We start from the raw sequence: 22948 nt of genomic DNA, 5'->3' as shown, positions 1-22948 counted from the left end.
TGCCAGGGGACCAATAAGACATTGTGTCACCATCTCTCCTGTTCAAAACAAAAACACTGTCATTCGCAAACCCAAGTTGGGTCATGTTTTACTAAATCCCAGTCCCTTCCTTATCTTAAATTCCAGCCTCATTCTCTCTATCTCTCTCAGCTCTAGTCCCCACCTTCTCTGCAAGTCTCCCGATCTCCTCCCAATTCCATCTCCCCTTTTCTGCCACCTCTCAGCCTCCCCTGCTCCCACTGCCTTTTCCCTGTGACTTTCTGCTTCCTTTCTCTGCTTTCCTGCTGCCCTGCCATCTGCTGCTTTTTCTGTGATTTTCTTCTGTTTTCAGGCTTCCCCGGCACCTTCTGTAGTCATCCCCCGTGCCCCCCACCACAGCTTCCTAGCTCCTCTTAGCTGTCCTGCAGTTTTCTCCAGCAGTTGGAGCCTTTCTCCAGGTCCCAGCACCTACTGCTGCTCCCTGCAACTTGGCTAGCTATTCCAGAGCCATCCTCTGGCTCCCCACATCCAGAGCCCCTCTTTAACACCCACACTTTCCCTTAGTCCCATTTTCCCCACTCCCTACCTACCTTTTCAGCTCCCCCATAGCTCTGGCCCCAGTCCGGTATTGCTCCCCTGTTCTGCAGGCTTTGGGCATTGTCTTTTAATTAATTAAGATCAATTAACCTAAAGTTACCCCTGAGCCTCAGTTCTTCAGCCCGGGCCCCTGTAGTCTACAGGTTCTAACCCTGGTCCTGGTAACTTTAACTCCCTACACTTCTACTTTCTTACCTTAGCCTTTCCCCAGGTATCCCAAGTATACCAAACACATACATACATACACATCACAACACCCAACTTAGGAACTCATCTGTGTGTATGTGTAGGTGGGTGGTATGTGTGTAAATTAGTGAATATACATATATAGGTATCATTGTGTGTGAATTAGTAATCCACGTATGTATATTGGATTCATAGATGTTAGGTTTGGAAGGGACCTTAATAGATCATTACGTCCAACCCCCTCCATAGACAGGAAAGAGTGCTGGGTTCAGCCAGATACCCATTCAACTTCCTCTTGAAGACCCCCACGGTAGAGGAGAGCACCACCTCTCTTGGGAGCCCATTCCAGATTTTGGCCACTCCAACTGTGAAGAAGTTCCTCCTAATGTCCAATCTAAATCTGCTCTCTGCTAGCTTATGGACATTATTTCTTGTGACCCCCATGGGTGCCTTGGTGAGTAGAGCCTCACCAATTCCCTTCTGTGCCCCCATGATGAATTTATAGGCAGCCACAAGGTCGCCACTCAACCTTCTCTTGCGGAGGCTGAAAAGGTCCAGTTTCTCTAGTCTCTCCTCGTAGGGCTTGGCCTGCAGGCCCTTAACCATACGAGTGGCCCTTCTCTGGACCCTCTCCAGGTTATCCACATCCCTCTTGAAGTGTGGCGCCCAAAACTAGATGCAGTATTCCACCTGCTGTCTGACCTGTGCCCAGTAGAGAGGAAGTATCACCTCTTTGGTGCTGTTTGTCATGCATCTGCTGATGCAGGATAAAGTGCAGTTAGCTTTTCTGATGACTTCGTCACACTGACGACTCATGTTCTAGGCTGGTTTGGATGTGTATATGCCTGAGCTGGTAGATGAGCAGGTGTTGGTAACTAGTAAGTGATTCTATCTAAATTTGGTGTGTGTAGCATATATGGGCTTAAACTGGTGATAGGTGTGCATGAACCTAAACTAGTTATTTTGAACGTGCGTGTATCTGAGTTGGTAGTGTGAGTGGTGTGTGTGTGTGTGTATATATATATGGCATTGTTTGCATGATATATGAATTAGTGATCTGTGTCTAACTTCTGGGGTGTACAGTGTATGTGCTTGAATTGGTAATAGGTATGCATGTGCCTAGGCTGTTTTGGATGTGTATGTGCCTGAGCTGGTAGTGTGTGTGTGTATGTATATGTGCAATTGTGTGTTTGTATATGTGCAGTTGTGTTACACCCTCCTGTCTAACAACGCAATAATGAGATCCTGAGAGTTGGCCTGACCCCACAGGTCAACTAAGCTTCACACAGCCCTAGGTAATACCATCATCAGTATTGCTCCCTTCATCCTATCTCTTCTCAAAGTTATGATTTTATTGAGGAAACAAACAGGGTAAAGCATTAAAATTCTAGGCTGAAAATCTGAACCAAAATTTCTTTTCTATAGTCATATGCAGTGCCAGTGAATTAAAAGGTTTTCTTATGCCAGGCATGGCAAAACACATCCAGAGGAGACATAAGACTGAACATCATTCAGAGACCTGAAAACCTATGAACAATACTTTGCATTATGGGCAGAGAAATCTCATTAAGAACTGCTTTGACATCAGTGGATTTCTAGTGGCATAAAACAGGGACAAATCTTTTAGAGTGAAAGCCAATATATTTAGTTTCACCTTTAAATTTCTTTGCTTTTTTGTAAAACCTTATTTTGATGTATTGTTAAATTATTTAATTTTAAGTTCAAAATTTAATGCATCCTTAGTCTAAAAATAACTCAAATGCTGTATTTGTAATCTATCAGAGCTAATAATTTTTCATGGCATGAGGCCACTTCCTTTTTCAGTTGTCATTTTAAAGTCAGAAAGGAACAGCTTTGTTTCTTTTTTTTCCTATTAATAAAATGTATTTTCTCTCTCCTCTGTTGTTCTGGGTTTTGCTGTGATGGGTGGGTGGGTAAAACTTTGAGGATATCCTTTATCATTTCCAAGCAATGTGATAAGAGGCAGGCAGACACCTTCAAGGCAGTTCTAATGCAAGGGTGACTAATGAATAAGCATGAAAAACGGACACTTGTCAGCCAGGAATTAGATGTAAACCAGAAACGTACAGAACAGTGTAGTATTACTGTCATGAAAAGATGGATTTCTGCCCTTGGTAGACCTTAAAGACTCCTCACTTCTTTTCCAAGCTCTTTCTAGTAACTAACTTGTACTTTCCCTCTAAAACAAACAAAGCAGTGTCCTCAGAAAATGAACAGTGCTTTTTAAAAAATGCATTCGTTTTTCACTCAGCTTTGATTTAGGATGAGCAACTGTTATTTAAGAGAAGCATTTTTTTCTGAGATAGGCATTTGGAGAGATACAGTTTTATAAGCATGTAAATCCTTTACTAAATACTCATCATTTTCTGTAACTGTTGATTTCTACGTAAGACACACAGGGTGCATCTGCATGTGCAATTAATGTGAAGCAATAAATTTCAGAGCAGTTTAAGATGGAGTAAACTGGTTCTGGACAAAGAATTTATACGTGCCCAGTACAGCAGCAATCTGAGCTGGGGTGGAACAGACCTGGACTGGCAGAGAGCACAGGAGTCAGCCCTGGGTTCTGGGTAGTGGCATTGGGTAGCAGAGCGGTTGGCTGGGGCACAAGGGTTCTGAATCTGCAGAGCTGTGTGGTTAAGAGGCAGGCAGGAGTCTGGCCCCTGGCTAGCCGGGCTGACTAGGCACAATTTATGCCTTCAGTCAACATTTACACATGTGTTTCATCCCAGTTAGTTACTCTGCTGTAAGCTAGTACTGTCCCTGACAGCACTGTCTTAGTCAGTTTACTGTGCCCTAATACCAGCACACCTGTAGACAGTGACACTTTACTCTGTTAATTAGTCTATTCCACAGTAAACCACTTATGTAGATGCACCCACAGTGCATGCTGCTTATTAGAAGCCCATCAAACCAAGTACCTATGATTTTAATATCGGGGGATTCCAATACGTGCCTTCAAAGTAAAGAGAAAAAAATAAAAAGCCTGTGAAGACAGAATGATCATGCATGTTCAGTAGCTATGAGCCATCTCACAGCAACCTAGCTCTGTAGTAAACATGCAGATTCAGTTCTTATAGCCAGCAAAAAGATCATACTTATGTGCACAGACTTATGTGCATTCAGATCTTGATGTTAAAAAGTCATAGAACAAAGAAAATTAGAGTTGGAAGGGACCTCAGAAGGTCATCTAGTCCAACCCTCTGCTCAAAGCAGGACCATCCTAAACTGGATCATCCCACCCAAGGCTTTGTCTAGCTGGGTCATAAAAACCTCTAAGGATGGAGATTCTACTACCTCTCTGGGTAACCTGTTCTAGAGCTTTACTGCCCTCCTAGTGAGAAAGGTTTTCCTAATATCTAACCTAAACTTCCCTTGCTGCAACTTGAGACCATTGCTCCTTGTTTCGTCATCTGCCACCACTGAGAACAGTCTAGTTCCATCCTCTTTTGAATCCTGCTTCAGGTGCTGAAGGCTGCTATTTAGTCTTTTATTTAGATTAAATAAACTTTAGTTTTCTCAGCCTCTCCTCAGAAGTCATGGGCCCCAGCCCCCTCAACATTTTTGTTGCCTTCTCCTGGACTCTCTCCAATTTGTCCACATTCTTTCTGTAGCAGGGAGCCCAAAACTGAACACAGTACTCCAGATGTGGCTTCACCAGTGCTGAATGGTTTTGGTATTGGACTTTGGGGGTTTTATGCTAATATGCAGCTGATTCTATTAAGCAAGGTTCTAGTAACTGGCACACACTGTATACTTACACATACCAATAACATTATGTAGAAGTAGCAGCCAAAGACAATGGAAAGCAGGTAATAGTTTTGGTAGTTTTTTACATTTACTATAATGGGGATACATGTAGTCAACAACTTTCTTTTAAATTGGCCCCTGCACTTGGGATGGAATAAACGCATGCACAAACAGAGACTGGGGAATGAGTGTCTAGGCTTCAGTACTGCAAGAAGGATCTGGAGGTTACAATAGACCATAAGCTGAATATGAACAGGGTACTTTTGTGTCATAAAAACCAAAAGCATACTGGGTTGTAATAACAGAAGTATCTCTTGCAAGTCAAGGAAAATTATTTTTCTACTCAATTCAGCATTGTTGAGGCTTGCCTGGAATAGTATGCCTGGCTGTGGGTGTCACACTTCACACTTTGAAAAATGTGGACAGATTAGAAGTCAGCAGACAGTGACAAAGATGATTAGAGGCCTTGGAAGCATGATTTAAGAAGAAAGCCTGAATCAGGGTTATCATATGGCCAGGTTTTCCTGGACATGTCCTCTTTTTGGGTCTTCACATTGCCATCTGGGCAATTTCTTTTAAATATCTGCAAATGTCCAGGATTTTGCTGTGCCTCTGCTTTCCTGGCACTTTCTGGCCTGCCTCAGAAAGGAGATGCTTGGGGCTGGGGAGAGCAAGGGAAGGTGATTGGAGATTGGGGCATCACATGCCTCTGTGTGTGCCCTGGCAGCTGCAGACATGTGCCCTGGCAGCTGCAGACTTCAGGGGGTGGCAGGCGTTGTAGGGCTGGGGACTGTCTAGGGGTGGGTGTGTGCATGCATGCATGCATGTGTATCTGTGGATTGGCATGCAAGGGAGGCAGGTACGTGCCAGCTTTGGGGCTGCAGCAGGGTGGGGAGGTGGGGGAAGGAGGTGGGGAGGTTCTTTGAGGGCAGCAGGGAGCTGCACGGGCAGCAGAGTTGGGGGGGCAGGGCTGCAGTTTGGGAGTAAGGGGCACTGGCAGGGCTGGGGGGAATGTGGCTTGGGAGTGAGGGGCACCAGTGGGGTGGGAGGTTGTGGGTCGGGAGCACGGGGCACAGGCGGGGGGGTGGCTGTAGCTTGGAAGTGAGGGGCAGGGGAAGGACACAGGCATATCACTGCCCCCCCAATCATATACCCCCCAACATATGTCCTCTTTTTTGAAACTGAAAATATAGAAACCCTAGCTGAAGGAACTAGGGTTATTTAATTTGGAGAAAAGAAGACTCAGAGTGGATTTGATAACAGTCTTCAAATACCTGAAGGGTGATTATAGAGAGGATGGAGATAGACTATTCTTTGTGGCTGGTGGGGACAGGACAGGGAGAAATGGCCTCAAACTGTAACAGGAAATTTAGGTTGGCAATTAGGAAGAAATTTCCTAACTGACTGTGTGGGTGGTCAAGCATAGGAACAGACTAGCTAGAATGATTCTAGTGTAGTGATAATTAAAATGTGCAAATTGATAAGGCAAGTTCTAAAATGCCTTCTCTCTGTCTATGACCTGTGATTCTAAAAGCCTGTTTTTGAGCCAAGAGTAATTTCAGTTTAAGACTGAATAGTCATTTCCCCCTCACAGGCTATAAGTGAGTGCCATTACTTAATCTTGGAGCTTGTATGTGGAGAAAAAAACCCCTTCTTTAGAAATACCAAATGCACACTTACCAGATGTAACCAAACCCCTTCATTTTTGTATATTTAACACTACTGTGAATCTTTGACTTCCTGTTAAGTGTTCCAGCCTAGCTGTACTCTTCCCAACATTCTCCTGAATGTCCATTGAATTTCATTGCTGTAATATTTTGGCGGTAGCAGAATATTGCTTTCACAGTGTTGTCTGGATTACAGAACACTGTCATAGAAAAACAAGGTGAAAATATGTATTGGCAACTGAATGTATGAGTACTGGATCTCAACACTAAAAGATTAGCTATGTGAGTGGCAGTAATTAAACAGCAATTACTTTCAGATCTGTTTTTCTGTATGACTGTGTGCCAAATAAGTGGACGGAATCCATCTGGTAAAACAGTTCACTTTTCTGTACTACATTTGTCTCACCTGTATACCAATACTGGACACATGCATATTAACTATGATTTAATGGCCTTCTCAAAAAAAATCTAGAGAAAAGGATTTTAATTAAGTACATGGGAAACTAATATGAAACTATACAAAATTTTAAGAAGCACAATTTTTTATTCAATACTGATTTCTTACTGAAAAAGGGCAATTAAAAAACCATTTGTTTTCAATATACTAGTTAGACACAAAAAAGAAATGTTCAGATTCATTCTCAAAAAAACACTTATTCCTCAGAAATTGGGTAAATCTGTTCACTTCTTCCAGCAATTTTTCAGCAACTCACAAGTTGTCAGTACTGCTAATGAGCCCTACTCTGCTTGTACTTTCTCTGGTGTACATTGGGAGTAACTTATCTAGATTCACTGGATAAATGCCAAAGTAAAAGAAGTGAGAGTGAGAAGAAAATATTAGATCAATTCTAAGTTACATGTTTGGGCTCTTGACTGAGATGATAAGATCCCCAGCTGGGGTAAACTGCCAAAGCTCTACTGAGGTCACTGACAATGTCATGCACTTAGGATCTGACCCATAATTTAGGTCAAGTCTAGCAGCCCTTAATTAGTCCTTATCAGGTGTCACTCCTACTGGGTTTAATTCTACCCCTAGAACAGATCTTTCAACATATATTTTATTCAAGGAGAGGTTGTAGGATTTTAGCAACTTCATTAGATTCACATTTTTCATACAGAAAGTTTTGACTTAAAATGCTGCAATGGATTATTTTTTAAACAACAAAAGAAGCTATCCTAACCCTGCTGCATATTATCAAAAAATGAGCAGCCCCTTCTTTCTGTAAGGAGATGATATATCAGGTTCAGTGTCCAGTAATCTAGCACCTTTTAAGAGTCAGTATGGTCAGGATTTGCTTTATGTCTATAATAATTTTGTTAGCACAAGTAATGTCCTGTTTCCAGAAATAAATAATTATGTTTGCCCTGTTCCACCATTATTTCTCATATTTTTCAATTTTCTGATTTATTAAGATATCAAGGATTTTAAGGTCCAAAAATGATCCCAGGAGACCTGTCAATTAATGGAGGGTGAAAGCCTCCTGAGGAAACCAAACTCTCCATGGAAACTAAGAAGCTGAGAATCACAAAGTTTCCAATCTTTACTTAGGAATAACCTGCAGAGGTCAGAATGAGCCCCTTAATTATTCAGACTGAAAATGCAGGGTTTACACCCTGCCCTCTGTATTCAAGGGAGTTGCCATATTGCATTACAGTTCACTTTACAGTGCCAACTTACACATTCTCTGAAAAACAGCAGGATCTTCACTCCAGATGTAAACATGCCTTCCTTTTTGAGTAAATGATGTTCTCTACCTGGCTGAAGCAATTTTTCAATTGATTTTTTTCAGAAAACTTTCATTGACTATGTTGTTATGTGCTTTCTGACACATGCCTGACCCTGCACTAAACAAATACAAGCTGCTTTTCCAGGATGCACATTTTTCACACGTTCAAATTACTTTTCAGTTAATTCTATTACATGCTCAATGAACAGAAATGTAGAATGCAATTTTTTTTGTTTTAATGGACTTCATAACTGGTCCTCGAGAGGATACAATAATTCTACAAACCCAAAAAGCAATAACACTGGTGGTCAGAAAGAAAAAAATGGATCTATCTTTTGATTGTGCCAGAAAGGGCTAATTATGTCATCATGCTACAGTACAACGTGTTGAAATCACCAGCCATAGCTATTAACATGAAGTAACTGCTTCAAGCACAGCACTTTAGATTTTTTTTCTCTCAGATATATTAGTCTTCAGTTTTTTTGTACTTACTAAAAATGAAAAATAACTGCCCTAGTGTCATAAAGATACAGGCAGCTGTATTGCTATGCTTTCTTCCTTTGATGAAGCTTGGTGTGCTTACTGATAGCTAATTTGGAGGCTGGATTCTGCCAAGATCCTATGCAGGTGCATAATGACTAGGGGTCTACTGGGATCAAGGTGGTTGCTGGCTGATTTTGCACCTGGATTGTGGGCCCATGAACCATTTTCATGGCCCAAGTGTAGTGGGCCCCAATGCCTCTGATTGGTCAAGTGGCCCCAGTGGCCCCACCCCTCACTGCCAATCAGTGGAGAGGGGCAGGGCTGTATGACAGACAGCTCTTGCAGCCAATAAGCAACAAGGTGTGGGGCCGGTAGCCATCTTGACATGCTAGCATTCCTCTCCCCCTTTTCTCCCCCCAGGGAGTCACGAAGACTGCCAGCCCCACTTTATTTTTGGTAATTTTTTTTCCCCAGAGAGTCTGCCATAAGCATGGATCCTGAGCTTTTTCATGGAGCCTACCTGAAATCACGGTTTCCATGAAAATAATGAAATCACAATTTCAGTAGGTCCCTAATGAGACTGAGAAAGAGGCCTGTGATTTATTGCTTCTCCCATATAGTGGTAGAAGACTGCAAGGACTGCTGTCTCCAAAATCAGTCTTGCTCAGCAGTAACCTGCACCCCACATCTCTTTGTGGGTTCCTGTATCAACTCTAGGTAGGGACACTGGACCCTCTGGCTGAATATTTAAAATTGTGGTTAGGAAGTGATAGTCTTCCTGATTTGAAAGCCTCCCTTGACAACACCAGAACACACAGGATTTGAGGTTCCACAGCTATCTCCAGTTAATTTTAATGGGATTTGAAACTATAAGGTTAAACATGAACAGGATCAAATGTTTATGTCCTGGAACAAACATCTGTGTAATGGCTCTATTAAAATTTACAACTGAAGTAAATAATTTTAAGCAAATACAAATACTTCCAGCATATCTTGGTACTAGGTTTTCCAATCATATTAGGCAAGCTATGTTAAACAACTAAAACAAAACAGGAACACATCTGTATCCTTGTGTCGTAGGACTGGAAAAATACCAGAGCAGGCTGCCGCAGAAGTGTGGCTTGGCAAATAGCGACCAAAATAAAGAACTGGTTTGACAAGAAATGCACAAAGGTTTGAGCTGTTGTTCTATGCTTCTTCCCCCAACCCCTCCCTCCTTCCCCGACACAGACTGTTGATTTAAATAGAATTCATATTGGAGTATGTGAGCCAAAAATCAAAGCTTTGGGTCTTATGGCTTGAACATGATCAATAAACGTCCTGTCCTCAAAAATTTTATTGATTCACACAGTTCATACCCAAAGAGGTGTAGCAAAACCCCCAGTTTTTCTTTTTTTTTTTTTTTTTATTGCATTCACTCCCCTTCCTCAAACATTTATGACTTTTTCTCTCCCTCTCTATTCCCTATAGATAAGTAAGCCAAGATGTAGGACAAGTTTTTAACATTTTAATTTTGGTAGCAAGTTTTTGGTTTTGGATATCCACTGTTTTATATTGTATTATTATTAAGTTTGTATTTATCTTTACTGTTGTATATTGTATTATTATCATTTTTGTACTGATTTTTATTGTTTCATATGGATATTGTATGGTTTAGGCCTGTGCTTGCTTGCAAGTGAACCAAAGTCATGTCAAGTTTCCGTTTTATATGTCAAGTCTTCATCTTGTGTCCTCTGCCCGGGGCATCCCCTGTGTGTCACAACTCTACAAGTGATGTAACCCTCCCATGTAAATTGGTTCCCCAATGAATGAGAGTGATTGGGAATGATTGAAATACAATGGTAGCAGGCCTCTACTGAAAGGCCTGTAATGACTGGGCCATCACCTCACATTGATCCATCCAGGAACCACGGACCTCAACCAGGAACAGAGACAAGACCAACATCTGAAAGGCAAAAGACCCTGCAGAACCAGCAACTCTCACCATTACAGACACCCGAAACTGCACATCCCTGCATGGAGCACACATGCTCAGTATACCAGGGGCAGACCCTTGCCTGGGCATGCCTCCTGTCACTAGGGTCACACAAGGTCTGCCCCTATAGGGGCAGTGAAGACAGACACAGTGGGATGCCCTCTTCATCTGGACCAGCACCATGCCACACCACCTATCCACCCAGCGGTCCTGCCAGCAACCCCCGTCTGGACAACATCTACTGGACAAGGACCCCTTTCCAGCCTGGATAGGTAGATATTACCTGCACACCTCCTCATACAATTTCGACTCTGTCTCTCTCTCTCTGTTTCTCTCTCTCTCTTCCTGGACTTCAGTGGACTTCAGCCCCGCACCAAGCCTCTCTAACCCCTGCTGCCATTGTGTGTGAATGTGTGTGTGGGGGTGTGGGTGGGTGCAAGGGAACCAATAAGACATTGTGTCACCATCTCCCCTGTTCAATAAAACCACTGCAATTTGCAACCCTGAGTTGGGTCATGTTTTACTAAATCCCAGTCCCTTCCTTATCTTAAATTCCAGCCTCATTCTCTCTATCTCTCTCAGCTCTAGTCCCCACCTTCTCTGCAAGTTTCCCGATCTCCTCCCAATTCCATCTCTCCTTTTCTACCACCTCTCAGCCTTCTCTGCTCCTACTGCCTTTTCCCTGTGACTTTCTGCTACCTTTCTCTGCTTTCTTGCTACTCTCCCACCTGCTGCTTTTCCTGCAATTTTCTGCTTCCCATCTCTCTGTTTTCAGGCTTTCCCTGCACCTTCTGTAATCCTCCTCCCCCCCCCCACCCCAGCTTCCTGCCCTGCCCTTTTTTCCAGCAGCTGGAACCTTTCTCCAGCTCCCAGCACCTACTTCCGCTCTCTGCAACTTCTCTAGCTGCCCTGGAGCCATCCTCTGGCTACCCACATCCAGAGCCCCTCTTTAACACCCACACTTTCCCTTAGTCCCATTTTTCCCTCTCCCTACCTACTTTTTCAGCTCCCCCGTAGCTCTGGCTCCAGTCTGGCACTGCTTCCCTGTTCTGTAGGCTTTGGGCACTGTCTTTTAATCAATTAAGATCAATTAACCTAAAGTTACCCTTGAGCCTCAGTTCTTCAGCCCAGGCCCCTGTAGTCTACCGGTTCTAAGCCCGGTCCTGGTAATTTTTAACTCCCTACACTTCTACTTTCTTACCTTAACCTTTCCCCAGGTATCCCAAGCACACCAAGCACATACATACATACACATCACAGCACCCAACTTAGGAACTCACCTATGTGTACGTGTAGGTGGGTGGTATGTGTGTTAATTAGTGAATACACATATATATATACATACATATATATATCTATATATATCTATATATATATATATCTATATATATCATTGTGTGTGTGTGAGATATATAAATTAATAGTCTGCGTATGTGTATTGTATGTGCAGGTGTTGGTAACTGGTAACTGATTCTGTCTAAATTTGGTGTGTGTAGTGTGTATGGGCTTAAACTGGTGATAGGTGTGCATGAACCTAGACTAGTTGTTTTGAATGTGTGTGTATCTGAGTTGCTAGTGTGAGTGGGGTGTGTGTGTGTATATATAAATGGCATTCTGTGCATGATATACGAATTAGTGATCTGTGTCTAACTTTTGGGGTGTATAGTGTATGTGCTTGAATTGGTAGTGTGTGTGCGTATGACCCTGATTGATTTGTGTGTTTGTATATGTGCAATTGTGTTACACCCTACTGCCTAACAGCGCAATATTGAGATCCTGAGAGTTGGCCTGACCCCACAGGGCAACAGAGGGAGTAATCTCATTCACTTTAAATGACCTATAAATGAATATGTATTTGTACAACTGGATCCCAAATATGTATTTGAAAATTCGGTGAAACATACATCAAGCCAAATTCTGTTCTCAGGCCTTGAATCAACAAGGTACTTAATCATATTCTCAGTTTTAAATAGAAAATAGTCCAATTTGACCTGCTAACCTATCATACTGAACTGGGGTCACAATTATTATGGGGCTCATTAAGATATAAACTGCTAGTACAGTGTTTCTCAACCCATGGGTCATGACCCAAAAGTGGGTAGGAGGAATATATGAAAGGATTGCAAACAAACTTAAAAAAAATAACAACAAACTTTAAAAATGGATTCTCCTTTAACCGAGTAAAACGTAGGAAACCATGGCTTTTCTCTTGCAGGCTGGCAGAGTTTTAGCCTGCAAGAGGCTACTTGGGCCCCCCCTGCTCCACACACTGGGGACCTCGGGCTTGGGGGTAGGGGCGATTGATTTGGGAGTGAGGGATACTGGGTTGGGGAAAAAATAGTTTTTCTGATCTAACTTAGTTCACCTCTTCAGGTGAACTAAGTTATATTGGGAATAGTTTAGCTTGATCTAAGGACTGTCTGTACATGTTCAGAGTGCAGCCCCAAGTTGAAAAAACCCAGCTCCTCACTCTAGCCCTTTTCCTACCCATTCCAACCCTGACCAACCTATTTTTAGCTCCCCAGTGCTCCCAAAGCCCAGAAGGACAACCCTTCTGGGGACACAACAACACCTCCCCTCACAGATGTGCCAGCCTTCCCAATCGCACCAAATCCTCCCTGAACCTGCCAGTCCTTTTCCCACATGGACCTGCTAGCCTCCTTCATCTTTCCTGCCCCTCCCCCTCACTTAGATTGGGTTCCTTTGCATGCCTACTGGCACCAGATAATGTCTGCACATGTGGGACCTGGTCTATGATCACGTGGCTTAAAGTGAGACACACAATCTTGATTGGTCCTACAAATGTGTACATACCCCTAAAGTATCATGCTGAACTGAGGTCACAATTATTCCAGAGAAAATCCATTAAAAGATCAATTGAGTGATTTTGGTCTGGGGACAGGGAATTAGCTGTGGTAGTCTGAAGTCAAATAGAAGACAGAGTAGATGTGTACTTACCACTGGCATAACTGGGTATGTGTAGATGAAACTGGGGCCCTAAATTGAAGTGGTGGGTTTTTAAAAACACCACTTAAATTTAGGGCCTTTTAAACCTCCGTGTTCATAGTTTCATAGTTTCTAGGGTCGGAAGGGACCTGAGCAGATCATCTAGTCCAACCCCCCGCCATGGCAGGAAAGAGTACTGGGGTCAAACGACCCCAGCAAGATTGCATCTAACCTCCTCTTAAACACCCCCAGGGTAGGAGCCAGCACCACTTCTCTTGGACGTTGGTTCCAGACCCTAGCCGCCCTGACCGTGAAGTAGCGCCTCCTGGTATCTAGCCTAAACCTACCCTCTGCCAGCTTGTGACCGTTATTCCTGGTCACTCCTGGCGGTGCTCGGGGGAACAGTGACTTCCCCAATGCCTGCTGATCCCCCCTGACTAGTTTATAACAGGCCACAAGATCCCCCCTCAGCCTTCTCTTTTGGAGGCTGAACAGGTTCAGGTCCTGAAGCCTCTCCTCATAGGGCCTGCCCTGCTGTCCCCATGTCATACGAGTGGCCCTCCTCTGGACTTATCAAGCCTGATGGATGTCATCCTTGATTTCGAGGGACTGCCACCGCTGCTGACTATAGCTTCTATGCTTGTGAGATAAGGCTGCTGGCCTGGTCCATTTTTGTACAAGAAACCCAAAATCAAGGAAAATAATTTGTATATTTCATTTAAGAAAGCTTTTTTGAATTATGGGAATATTATAAATGCTATCCGAAGTTATATGGAGCTTTTTTAAAGTGTGGTAGGTGCCTGCAAACCTGCTGCAGGGTTTCTGCAGATTCTCTGCAGGGACTAGGAGGATTTTTTCGTCTCATGAATGGTTTATTGGCTTCTACTCCTGTTCTCCCCTTTCCCTGAACATTACTCTGTAGCACTAGACATTGCCCACAGCTAAGGCTGGGGGCTTTGACTGGGGAGCACCACTGCTCTTCTTGTTACTTATAAACCTTTCAAGTACCTTGCTAAATGGCTTTGTTTTCCTGCTCAGAATCTAAATGTTCACCAAATTTAGGATCAGGAAGGAATCTGTACTCAACAGATTGATAAGGAGGTGCGGGGGAAGGCAGCAGGGCAGAAATGTTGCCTTCTTCTGTAATGTGGAGCACAGTCCTTTACCTAGGATCCTCTGAACATATGTTATCAACATAATACTTTTCTGCCATTGCATTGGCAGGGCATTGGTACAGCCCTTGTCCCTTCTGCGTGTTTACTTGTAGTATGTAGTAAGTTATCTCAGTGTTTCTAACTTTGTGTCTTGTGATTGTGGTGTGTCAAAACTGGAAGTGAATGATCTTTAGGAATCTTAGAGCAAATGGTTGCCTGTGAACACAGAGGACTAGAATAAAATACCTGAGAGACCCCTTCCAATCTTACAGTCCTACTACTCCACTATTTAACATACCCCCATGCTCTCCATGAAACAATTATTATCCTTGCTCTTTCTCCCTCTTGCCTACCCTTTTAGTAATATAGTAAAAATGGAGTAAAATAATATAACACATGAACAAAGAGTTTTTAAACTAAGTTAGAAACCTCTGAAAATAGAAGTTCATCAGAGCTTTCATCCCTGATAGACTCTGAACTAAAGAAATGCATTTGATATCATATATCAATATATGAGATTTTATGGACTGGGGAGAGGTCCACAGATCACATATTTCATTCAATATATAATATTTACAAAGTACTTATATATATATCTTTCATGAAAAGTAATTTCACATACAATTTTGCCCCTTACTTTTCATCTGAGATACATATTTTGGACTCTGTACATTATAGGTCTTGTGAAATTAACTGTTTAACTTTGCCATTATCTAGAGAGCTGTTACACACACAAAGTAGCTATCATGTCAAAAAAAGCTTCAACCAGCTATAAAGTTAGACCTCAAAAACGTGTACTAACTTTAGCTGGTTGCTATCAAGCTTTAATTTGCACACGTAGCAGAATCTCCCCAGTGGTTAGGAGCCCATTAGCTGATACTCAGTGTAAAACCCCTCAGCTTTAGGAATCACAGCAGCCATGATCCCCAGAGTCCAGGGGTGTGGGAAACACCTGGACCCTGGGGATCATGGCTGCCATGATCCCTAGGGCTCAGGAATGCATGAAATCCCTGGGGCAAGGATCCTGGCTGCCATAATCCTTAGGGCTTGGGCTGTGTGAAACCACTGGGGCCAAAGGATCCCTGCAGTGGCAGGGAGATCACCACAGTGGGATCCTCCACCCTTAGGGACACATTGGGTGCCTCTGCAACTGGGAACTCCTTAACTGAGGGGGGCTCTCAGCTGTGGGAGCTTGTTTCTTGCTGGTACAGGGTTAGCCTGGGATCAGGCTCCTCCTGCACCAGCAATAAGGTGTGATGGGAGCTAATGCAGGATACCATAATTGCGCCTCTTGTCATGCAATGGGCAAGACACCAAAATCTATGTAGTAATTTAACATCAGTCATGTAGTTTTAAAAAGACTGAACACTGCTAAGGCTCTGGGAAGAACTAACCCTTGTGAAAAATTACAGAAGGCTTTATTTTGTTTCCTGATAGAAAATGTGAAAAATTTTGACACCTGAAAAAGTTTTACAGGATGGGAAAAAAATATCTTTCATTTAGAACAGTAGTTTCCAACCTTTCTGGGTAGGAGATCACTTTTTGAATTAAAAAGCAACCCAAGATCTACCCAATGCTGCTGCTCACTCCCCTCCCTCCCCGCCCTGTAGGTCAGTCTGCGGGCAGGGAAGGGGGCATATTGAGGTGAATGGAGAAAACATTTTGGGGGGGTTTCCCCTTCCCCCAGCAGGGGAAGCGGTGGGGGAAGGGGAAAGGGCTGGGGGGGGGCGCAGATCTAGGCCCCAGCATTGAGGAAGGGAGCAGGGCACAGACAGGAGCAGGGGCTGGGGGGAGTGGGCCTGGCTGGACCGGGTGGTGGGACACATGCCCCCCAGACCTCTGTTTGTCACCTGCTCACCCCAGGACCTGCTCTTACCTGTGCCCTGCTCCTTCCCTCACTACTGGGGCTTTGATCTGCCCCCTGGCCCCCTACCCCACCACAGCAGTGAGTGAGGGAGTGGAGCAGGGGCAGGCCCTGCACAGCTAGGCAGTCCAGGAGGGCATGGGGGATCTCAGCCCCCGCAGACTGAGATCAACGGTCAGAGGCTCCACTATTGACCAGTCAACTGGGATTGACCAGTTGGTGACCACTGATTTAGAGCCTACCTGATATCTATTTGACGCAGTTCTGAACTTTTGAATTTATATAAGCTTGATGGACTAAACAAAACCCTGCATCTAAATACTGAACGTGGAGAAAATTTTTTCCAGATCCAATTCAATATTCAAAATATATGGTTAAATTCATTTGTAAGAAATCAATTAGGCCACAGTGTTCAAACTGGGTACTTACATTTAGTCTTCTAAATCCATATTTAGATACTTATAGAAAAGTGACCTGATTTTTAGAGACGATGAATACTTTCAACTCCCAGTGATTTCCATGAAAGCAGGAATCCTAAGGAGACATCTAGTAGTGGCTTAGATAGCATGTTTTTCACTTTAAAATGATGAGCAAATTGTGTGTCCTTAGTCTCCTTTCTTCATGGGAGAAAACATCTATTTTACTGGGAAAAAATTTTCTTATTCTAAACTGGTTGGCTTTATATGCAAACCAGCTGAATATCCACTTTCTAGTGAGCATTCACCAAAATATGGTTCTTTGCTTTTCCAAAGCCACTGGAAATACAATTTTGGATTTGCTTCCATTGCACAAAATAAAATTTCATCTACAATAATGTGAATATTCTCTTACACAGACAAACCTGTCTTGAAAATTTCTAATCATTAAAAATTTGTATGGTTAATTGCTAGAAGATTTTTTTTTATTGTTGTTGTTTTAGTTCTTAAACCCTGAAATAGGAGGCAAGTTTTGCTTATCTGCCTCAGCAACTACAGGTGCTTCCAGGCCTTGTGAAAATATGTAGACAAAAACTAAATCTTTCATTCAAACAAATGCAGAAACATTCCACCTCTAAACAACAGCTACTCACATGCAATGCGAACATAGGCCTTTCGGCTTTTGGTAGTGCCCGCAGAGCTCCAAGCAACACATTGGCACCAGTAATCTTCAGGTCCAAAGAGTTCCTCCACCTGCTGACGGGAAATCTCAATGCTGACTTCTCGAACAATCAAACCTGTTGGGATATAATTAATAACCCCAAGTGCATTAGAGTTGGTGAAGCTATTATTCAAAGCATTTTATAAATGTAATTTATTTATTTTATTATTGTTTTAATTTATTTTTATTCTCTTTCTCTGTTTATGTATATAATTCAGCATTTCAAATTGTTATGAAATTTTACTAGCAGCCTCACATCATATGACAATTTATATCAAAGTACAATACAGCTTACACTTTTGAAAATGAAGCATGGTTCCTTATCACACCATAAGGACTGTCTAAGAGTATAAGGCTCCTCTTTTAAAAACATTTTTTTATGTTCCAAAACACACATTTTGGAATTTGGATGGTTGGTCTGGAACGTTGATGGGACAATTCTTGTTCACAGTGCAGTAGTTTCTTTCATTGGAAAAGAACAGCTGTTTTCTTCTGTTTCAGTCTTCAAGATTGCTGTATATTCATTACAAGCTGTAGTATTTTGGACCATTACTGTGGAGTGCTAGTGTTTCTTTCAGAAGTGCCTACAGTACTATATGGTACAGCTCTGACCTCTAAATTACCGCCAAACATGGCCTGTCACAGACCCTCCATACAATTTTTAAATGCGCCTCTCACACATCCACCATGATGATAACATAGTCACCATCATTACAAGGCCAATGATTACCCACAGTTACCCCATGATGCTATCTGACAGGCAGCACTATTCCCTAATCTACCTACAAAGAAATATTGTGGTATCTCAGATGCCACTGTGATAAATGTTGGTAAGATCCTGATTATTTCATAGCAATGATAATAGGCGGTGTTTTGAAAGACCCCATCCCCAGGCTCAGAATTCACAGCCTCCATGAAAATGGTCTTCATTTTTAAAGGGACAGACAAGGTAGAGGGGAAATATGCACATACCAGTTGTTAAGGCATCTACACTGCATTGCTGATGCCAGTCTCAAAAAACTTGTAGCAAAGGTACATCCACAGAAAATGCTATCACTATTTCAAAAACTCTGTCCAACAAAGAGCCTTAAGTATATAAACCCCACACATAAATACTCTTTGTAGTGTGACTGATTTTCTTCTTCCTTGCAGTCATGCCAGGAAACTTAATTAAAAGATACTTAGATTTCAGCATGCACAGTTTGTCCCCATCATGAACACTAACACTCGGTTCTGAGTCTTTCAACTGAACACAAAATTAAGCACTTTCAAGCCAGCTACTTCTAGCCTCCTGCCACATGGATTACAAGGTGATATTCATAACGTGAATGTTCCCAATTGTACAGCACGAAGTGCCTTGCAAGCTCTGGAAACCAAGCAGGCCCTTTGATTTTGCCTTCAGTTCACAGCATCTCCATTCAGGAAGCCAACGATTAATTACTGTTTGTGCACAGTTGTATACTGTCATTTATGCTGCATGCTGTTTGCATTCAAAACTTGGTTAACAACGTAACGACAAAAAGGAATCGAAGCATGTAAAATATCAGAGGGATTTCTGGTGAGAACACTTTATAATGAGATGCATTTTCTTGCTAAAGGCTGGATAGCCTATCACGTTTTTGGTTTCATTATCGTTGACATCTTTGCCCATCAAATTATTAGCTACTTTGGAGAAAACACATACTAGCATTTGTCTTTGAAATTAAATACTCAAACTACATGTACTGTACTCCAAAGAACTAAAATCAAAAGATAGTATAGATATATGAAAATGTAGCGATCGCCAGCTCTTAACTCTGCTCTGCTTTTGAGAAGGTAATTTTGTTCCAAAAGTGGTTTCAGGGTTGCTCTTTGTCCTCTGCGAAGTAGGAGGAGAAAACATGCTTATCTGAACAGACTATGCTCAAGAATGATCATGTTTTTGTACGGCAACTGCTGCTAAACATCTTCCTTCAGCTCAATCCCATTCTTTGTAGCACTGGCCCTGGGAATCGAACAGTTTGAAGGGTACAGTATTATGTTTTCATAATAAAGCTGATTATAAAATAATTTAATGGAGCAGCAAACTTTTTTATTTACTCAAAACCAAGACTTGTCCCCCTATCCTGAATTTAACATGGGGAAAAAAGCCCCTTGTCTTGGATTCAAGTATGAGGTGGGGATGGGGACAGAGAAGGGTAGGGCTCAAGGCTGAAGTCATGGCCACAGCTGTTGCCTGCCCTCCCACTGCCTCTGCCCTTCCCATCCAAGCTGCCTATTCTTGCTCTGGTTTTAGCTCTGGCCCCACTGAAGCCTGGCTTCAGTATTTGCTCTGATCCAAGCTCTCCTGGAAGCAATAGAAGTGTTAGACAGGAGCAAACACATGGTTTTTGCCCAAGGCTGGAGCAGGGCTGGAGCCTGCTGGAGCTTGAGCAAGGGTGACCAGCAGCAGGTGGGCCAATGTGTGTGTGGGGGGCAAAGGCAAGGGGGTCCTGAGGATGAGGGGTAGCAGGCACAAAGGGGGTGGAGAGGTGGCAGGGGCAAGGTGTGGAGGGACAAGGAGCAGAGGTCAAGCTCCTGAACGCCCCTCACCTTCCCCAACACTGTTCCCTTAAAATCTGCCTCTCTACCCACTACCACTGCCTGTCCCCCCACACTGTCTGTTCCAGGGGCGACGGGTAGGGGGTGCATGTGGGTGCACATGCACCCCCTGAGTGTGGTAGTGCATCCCCTACAAAAAGGCACTTTCAACACTGTCAATGGCACCTGTGGTTGGTTGCCACTCGCTACCCCATTGCCACCACCAGCAGCAGCATCTGTGGGCAGTCTGTGATCTCCGCTGGCCACCACCAATGCTGCTGGTAGTGCCTGTGGGTGGTCGCTGACCCCTGGTCAGTGCTCACCACTCCCCCCCCGCTCCGCCAATAGCTCCCCCACTTACTGCTACCATGCTCCTGCTGCTGCCGCCATGCCCCCCCCCAGCCGCAGGGGGCACGCATCATTCATGGCCTGTCCTCTACTGCCTTCCTTCCTGGTGGCTCCCCCACCTTCCCCACCTTGTTGTACCACAGTGGTAGAGGAGCAGGGGGGATGAACTTAAGACATCTCTCTAATAATTGCATACAATACATGGAATATTATAACAAATTTATAAGTTTGTAATTTTATAAATTTATATTTTTATAACAAATTATTGGGGGGGTGTCTTAACTTCATGGCTGTTTTAGTTTCAGGTAAGTACAGTATGGTACTAAAGGACTAACGCAAGCAGATGTATAATGAGAGCTCTTTATGATTATGAAACAGACTTTAAATTCTAGGTACAGATACAGTTTTCTGATTGTCTTTTGAAGATACAAGTATGCCAACAGCATTCACCAGTTGCTCCAGGAAACCTTTATCTCTGGGTTCCTAAAACATAAGAACATAAGAAGTACCATAATGGGCAGTGGCAGGGAGCCCTGGGAGCCAAAGTGAAGGGGCATCAAAAGGTGCTGTCCAGCCGGGGCAAGGCACGTGACAGAGCTGCGAGCAGCTCATTGGAGGGGATGGGGGATGGGGGAAGGGCAACTCCCCCCATTGCATGCATTCCTGGGCAAGCATGGGGGGCATGTGTCCTCCAGATCTGTGCGTGGGGGTGAGGGCAGGCTGCCGCAGCAGGTTTTGCCTCAAGTGTCAATCTTCATTGCTATGGCACTAATAATGGGTCAGACCACATGTCCACCTACTCCAGTACCTTGTCTCTGACAGTGGCAGGAGAGGATACTTTAGAGGAAGAGCTTTTAACTAGATATATTTAGAGTGTTCCCTGGGCAGATCCACCATTATTGGTTTAGAGATGCCAGAGAAAACATCTCCATTCTGTTCAACAGCTATCAATAAATCTATAATCCATTAATTTATCCAGTACCTTTTTGAACCTGGCAATGCTGTCTGCCTCCTCCACCTCCTATGGCAATAAATTCCACAAGATAATTATACTTTACATTTAAAAGTATTTTCTCTGGTTAGTTTTAAAACTGTGACCTATTAATTTCAGTGGGTTCCCCCTAGTTCTAGTATTCTGGGACTTGATGAGCAACTGTTTCCTGTTCATTTTGTCCACACCCATGATGATTTTATAGACTCCCCCCAGCTTTCTCCTTTCCAAACTAAAGAGTCATAGCCTTTTTTGTCTCTCTTGGTATGGCAACTGCTCCATACCCGTGATCATGTTCTGTACCTTTTCTAATTCTACTATATTCTTCTTGCGATGTGGAGACCAGAACCACTCACAGTATTCAAGACATGGGTGTACAAAAGAACCTTTCTCCCAATCCTGTGATGACTTAGTTTTCTACTTCAATATGCTTCCTATTTCATAATAACAAGCTGGTCTAAGTTCTGTTTTTCTATGGCATAATGAAATGCTCACAGGTTTCAGGTTTCTTTAAGTCATTTGGCCTTTGGTCTTAGGATAAAAGGAACAAATTGTTCAATAGTCATCTTGCAACATACCTTCTGCTCTCGTGCCTTATTGCTTAAAAGCAATATGATTATATGTACAGTATCACCATATGGCTATCTTTTTCTCTAGGCTAAACATTTTTTTCTAGAACACACAATATATCACATCTGTTGCTGCTGGTAAAAGGTCATCTGAGAAAAAAAGATCTATGAGGAAGGTTTAAGATGACAAATACAGACATTTATGAGCCAGATTTTGACACCTTTACATTTGTTCAACAATAACTTACCCTATAAAGGACTGCAGTGATTATGTATGGAAAAAAATCTCATTTAGTATTACTAAGGATAGAAAAAGCTGACCATTCACAGTTCTTCCCTGCACATAAAGGAACCCTACAGAGCTAATTCTGCAATCTCACTCAGGTTCTCTCAGGACTACCTCATACACAAGCAGTCCCATTGCTTTAAAAAGATTCTCTCTTCAAGAGAATGGAATGGGCTAATTTTCCTCCAAGTTATAGCAGGTCAAAATCCTACTAGTGTTCAATAACACTAAAAATATTCATAATATCATTGGGCATGTCCAGACGAGCCTGCATGTGCCTCTTGCAGCGTCTTAAACTCCTTTGAGATGTTGCAAGAGGCACGTGTAGGAATGAGAAAATGTTCCCCGTGCTGCAAATTTGCAGTGCAGGGGCAAAATTAGGCCCCTGGATATCTAGGGGTCAAAAAAACTGAAGAGAAAAAAAGTGGGCTGTACCCTGAGGCTACCTGAGGCTGGATCCTCCACAGAGACACTCTGGTAGCAGCCAGAGCATCTCTGTGGTTGGCCCACACCCTGGTGCTGAAGCACGCTGCCTTCCCGTGCAAGGCAGGCAACATGCCAGGTGCAGGGAGCTGGACCCAGGCTCTACTGCAGGTAAGTAAGGGGTGGGGAGGCTAGAAGAGGGGGGATGGGACCATGGGAGAGACTCCCACTGGCCCTACCCATTCCCCCAGCCCCCTGGATCCCTGCACTACCCAGCCCCAACCCT

General features: G+C 43.2%; 1 protein-coding gene and 1 long non-coding RNA gene across 2 annotated transcripts in view; both read right to left on the bottom strand.

The window, feature by feature from the left end:
• The window catches only part of UNC5C (unc-5 netrin receptor C), a 415055-nt gene that overhangs the window by 111102 nt on the left and 281005 nt on the right, over positions 1 to 22948 (bottom strand). The window contains exon 3 of the mRNA XM_019552942.1: positions 17419 to 17562. Coding sequence (XP_019408487.1) covers positions 17419 to 17562 — 144 coding nt within the window. The remainder of the gene's footprint in view (positions 1 to 17418; positions 17563 to 22948) is intronic.
• The window catches only part of LOC109322094, a 20895-nt gene continuing 19241 nt past the window's right edge, over positions 21295 to 22948 (bottom strand). The window contains exon 3 of the long non-coding RNA XR_002104309.1: positions 21295 to 21402. This is a non-coding gene — a long non-coding RNA (uncharacterized LOC109322094). The remainder of the gene's footprint in view (positions 21403 to 22948) is intronic.

The sequence above is a fragment of the Crocodylus porosus genome, unplaced genomic scaffold (genome assembly GCF_001723895.1).
Source record: "Crocodylus porosus isolate Cpor-Errol unplaced genomic scaffold, CroPor_comp1, whole genome shotgun sequence".
In the NCBI taxonomy this organism is placed as follows: Eukaryota; Metazoa; Chordata; order Crocodylia; family Crocodylidae; genus Crocodylus; species Crocodylus porosus.
Note: the sequence above shows the minus strand (reverse complement) of the source record. Positions and strands in the feature narration are given on the sequence as shown.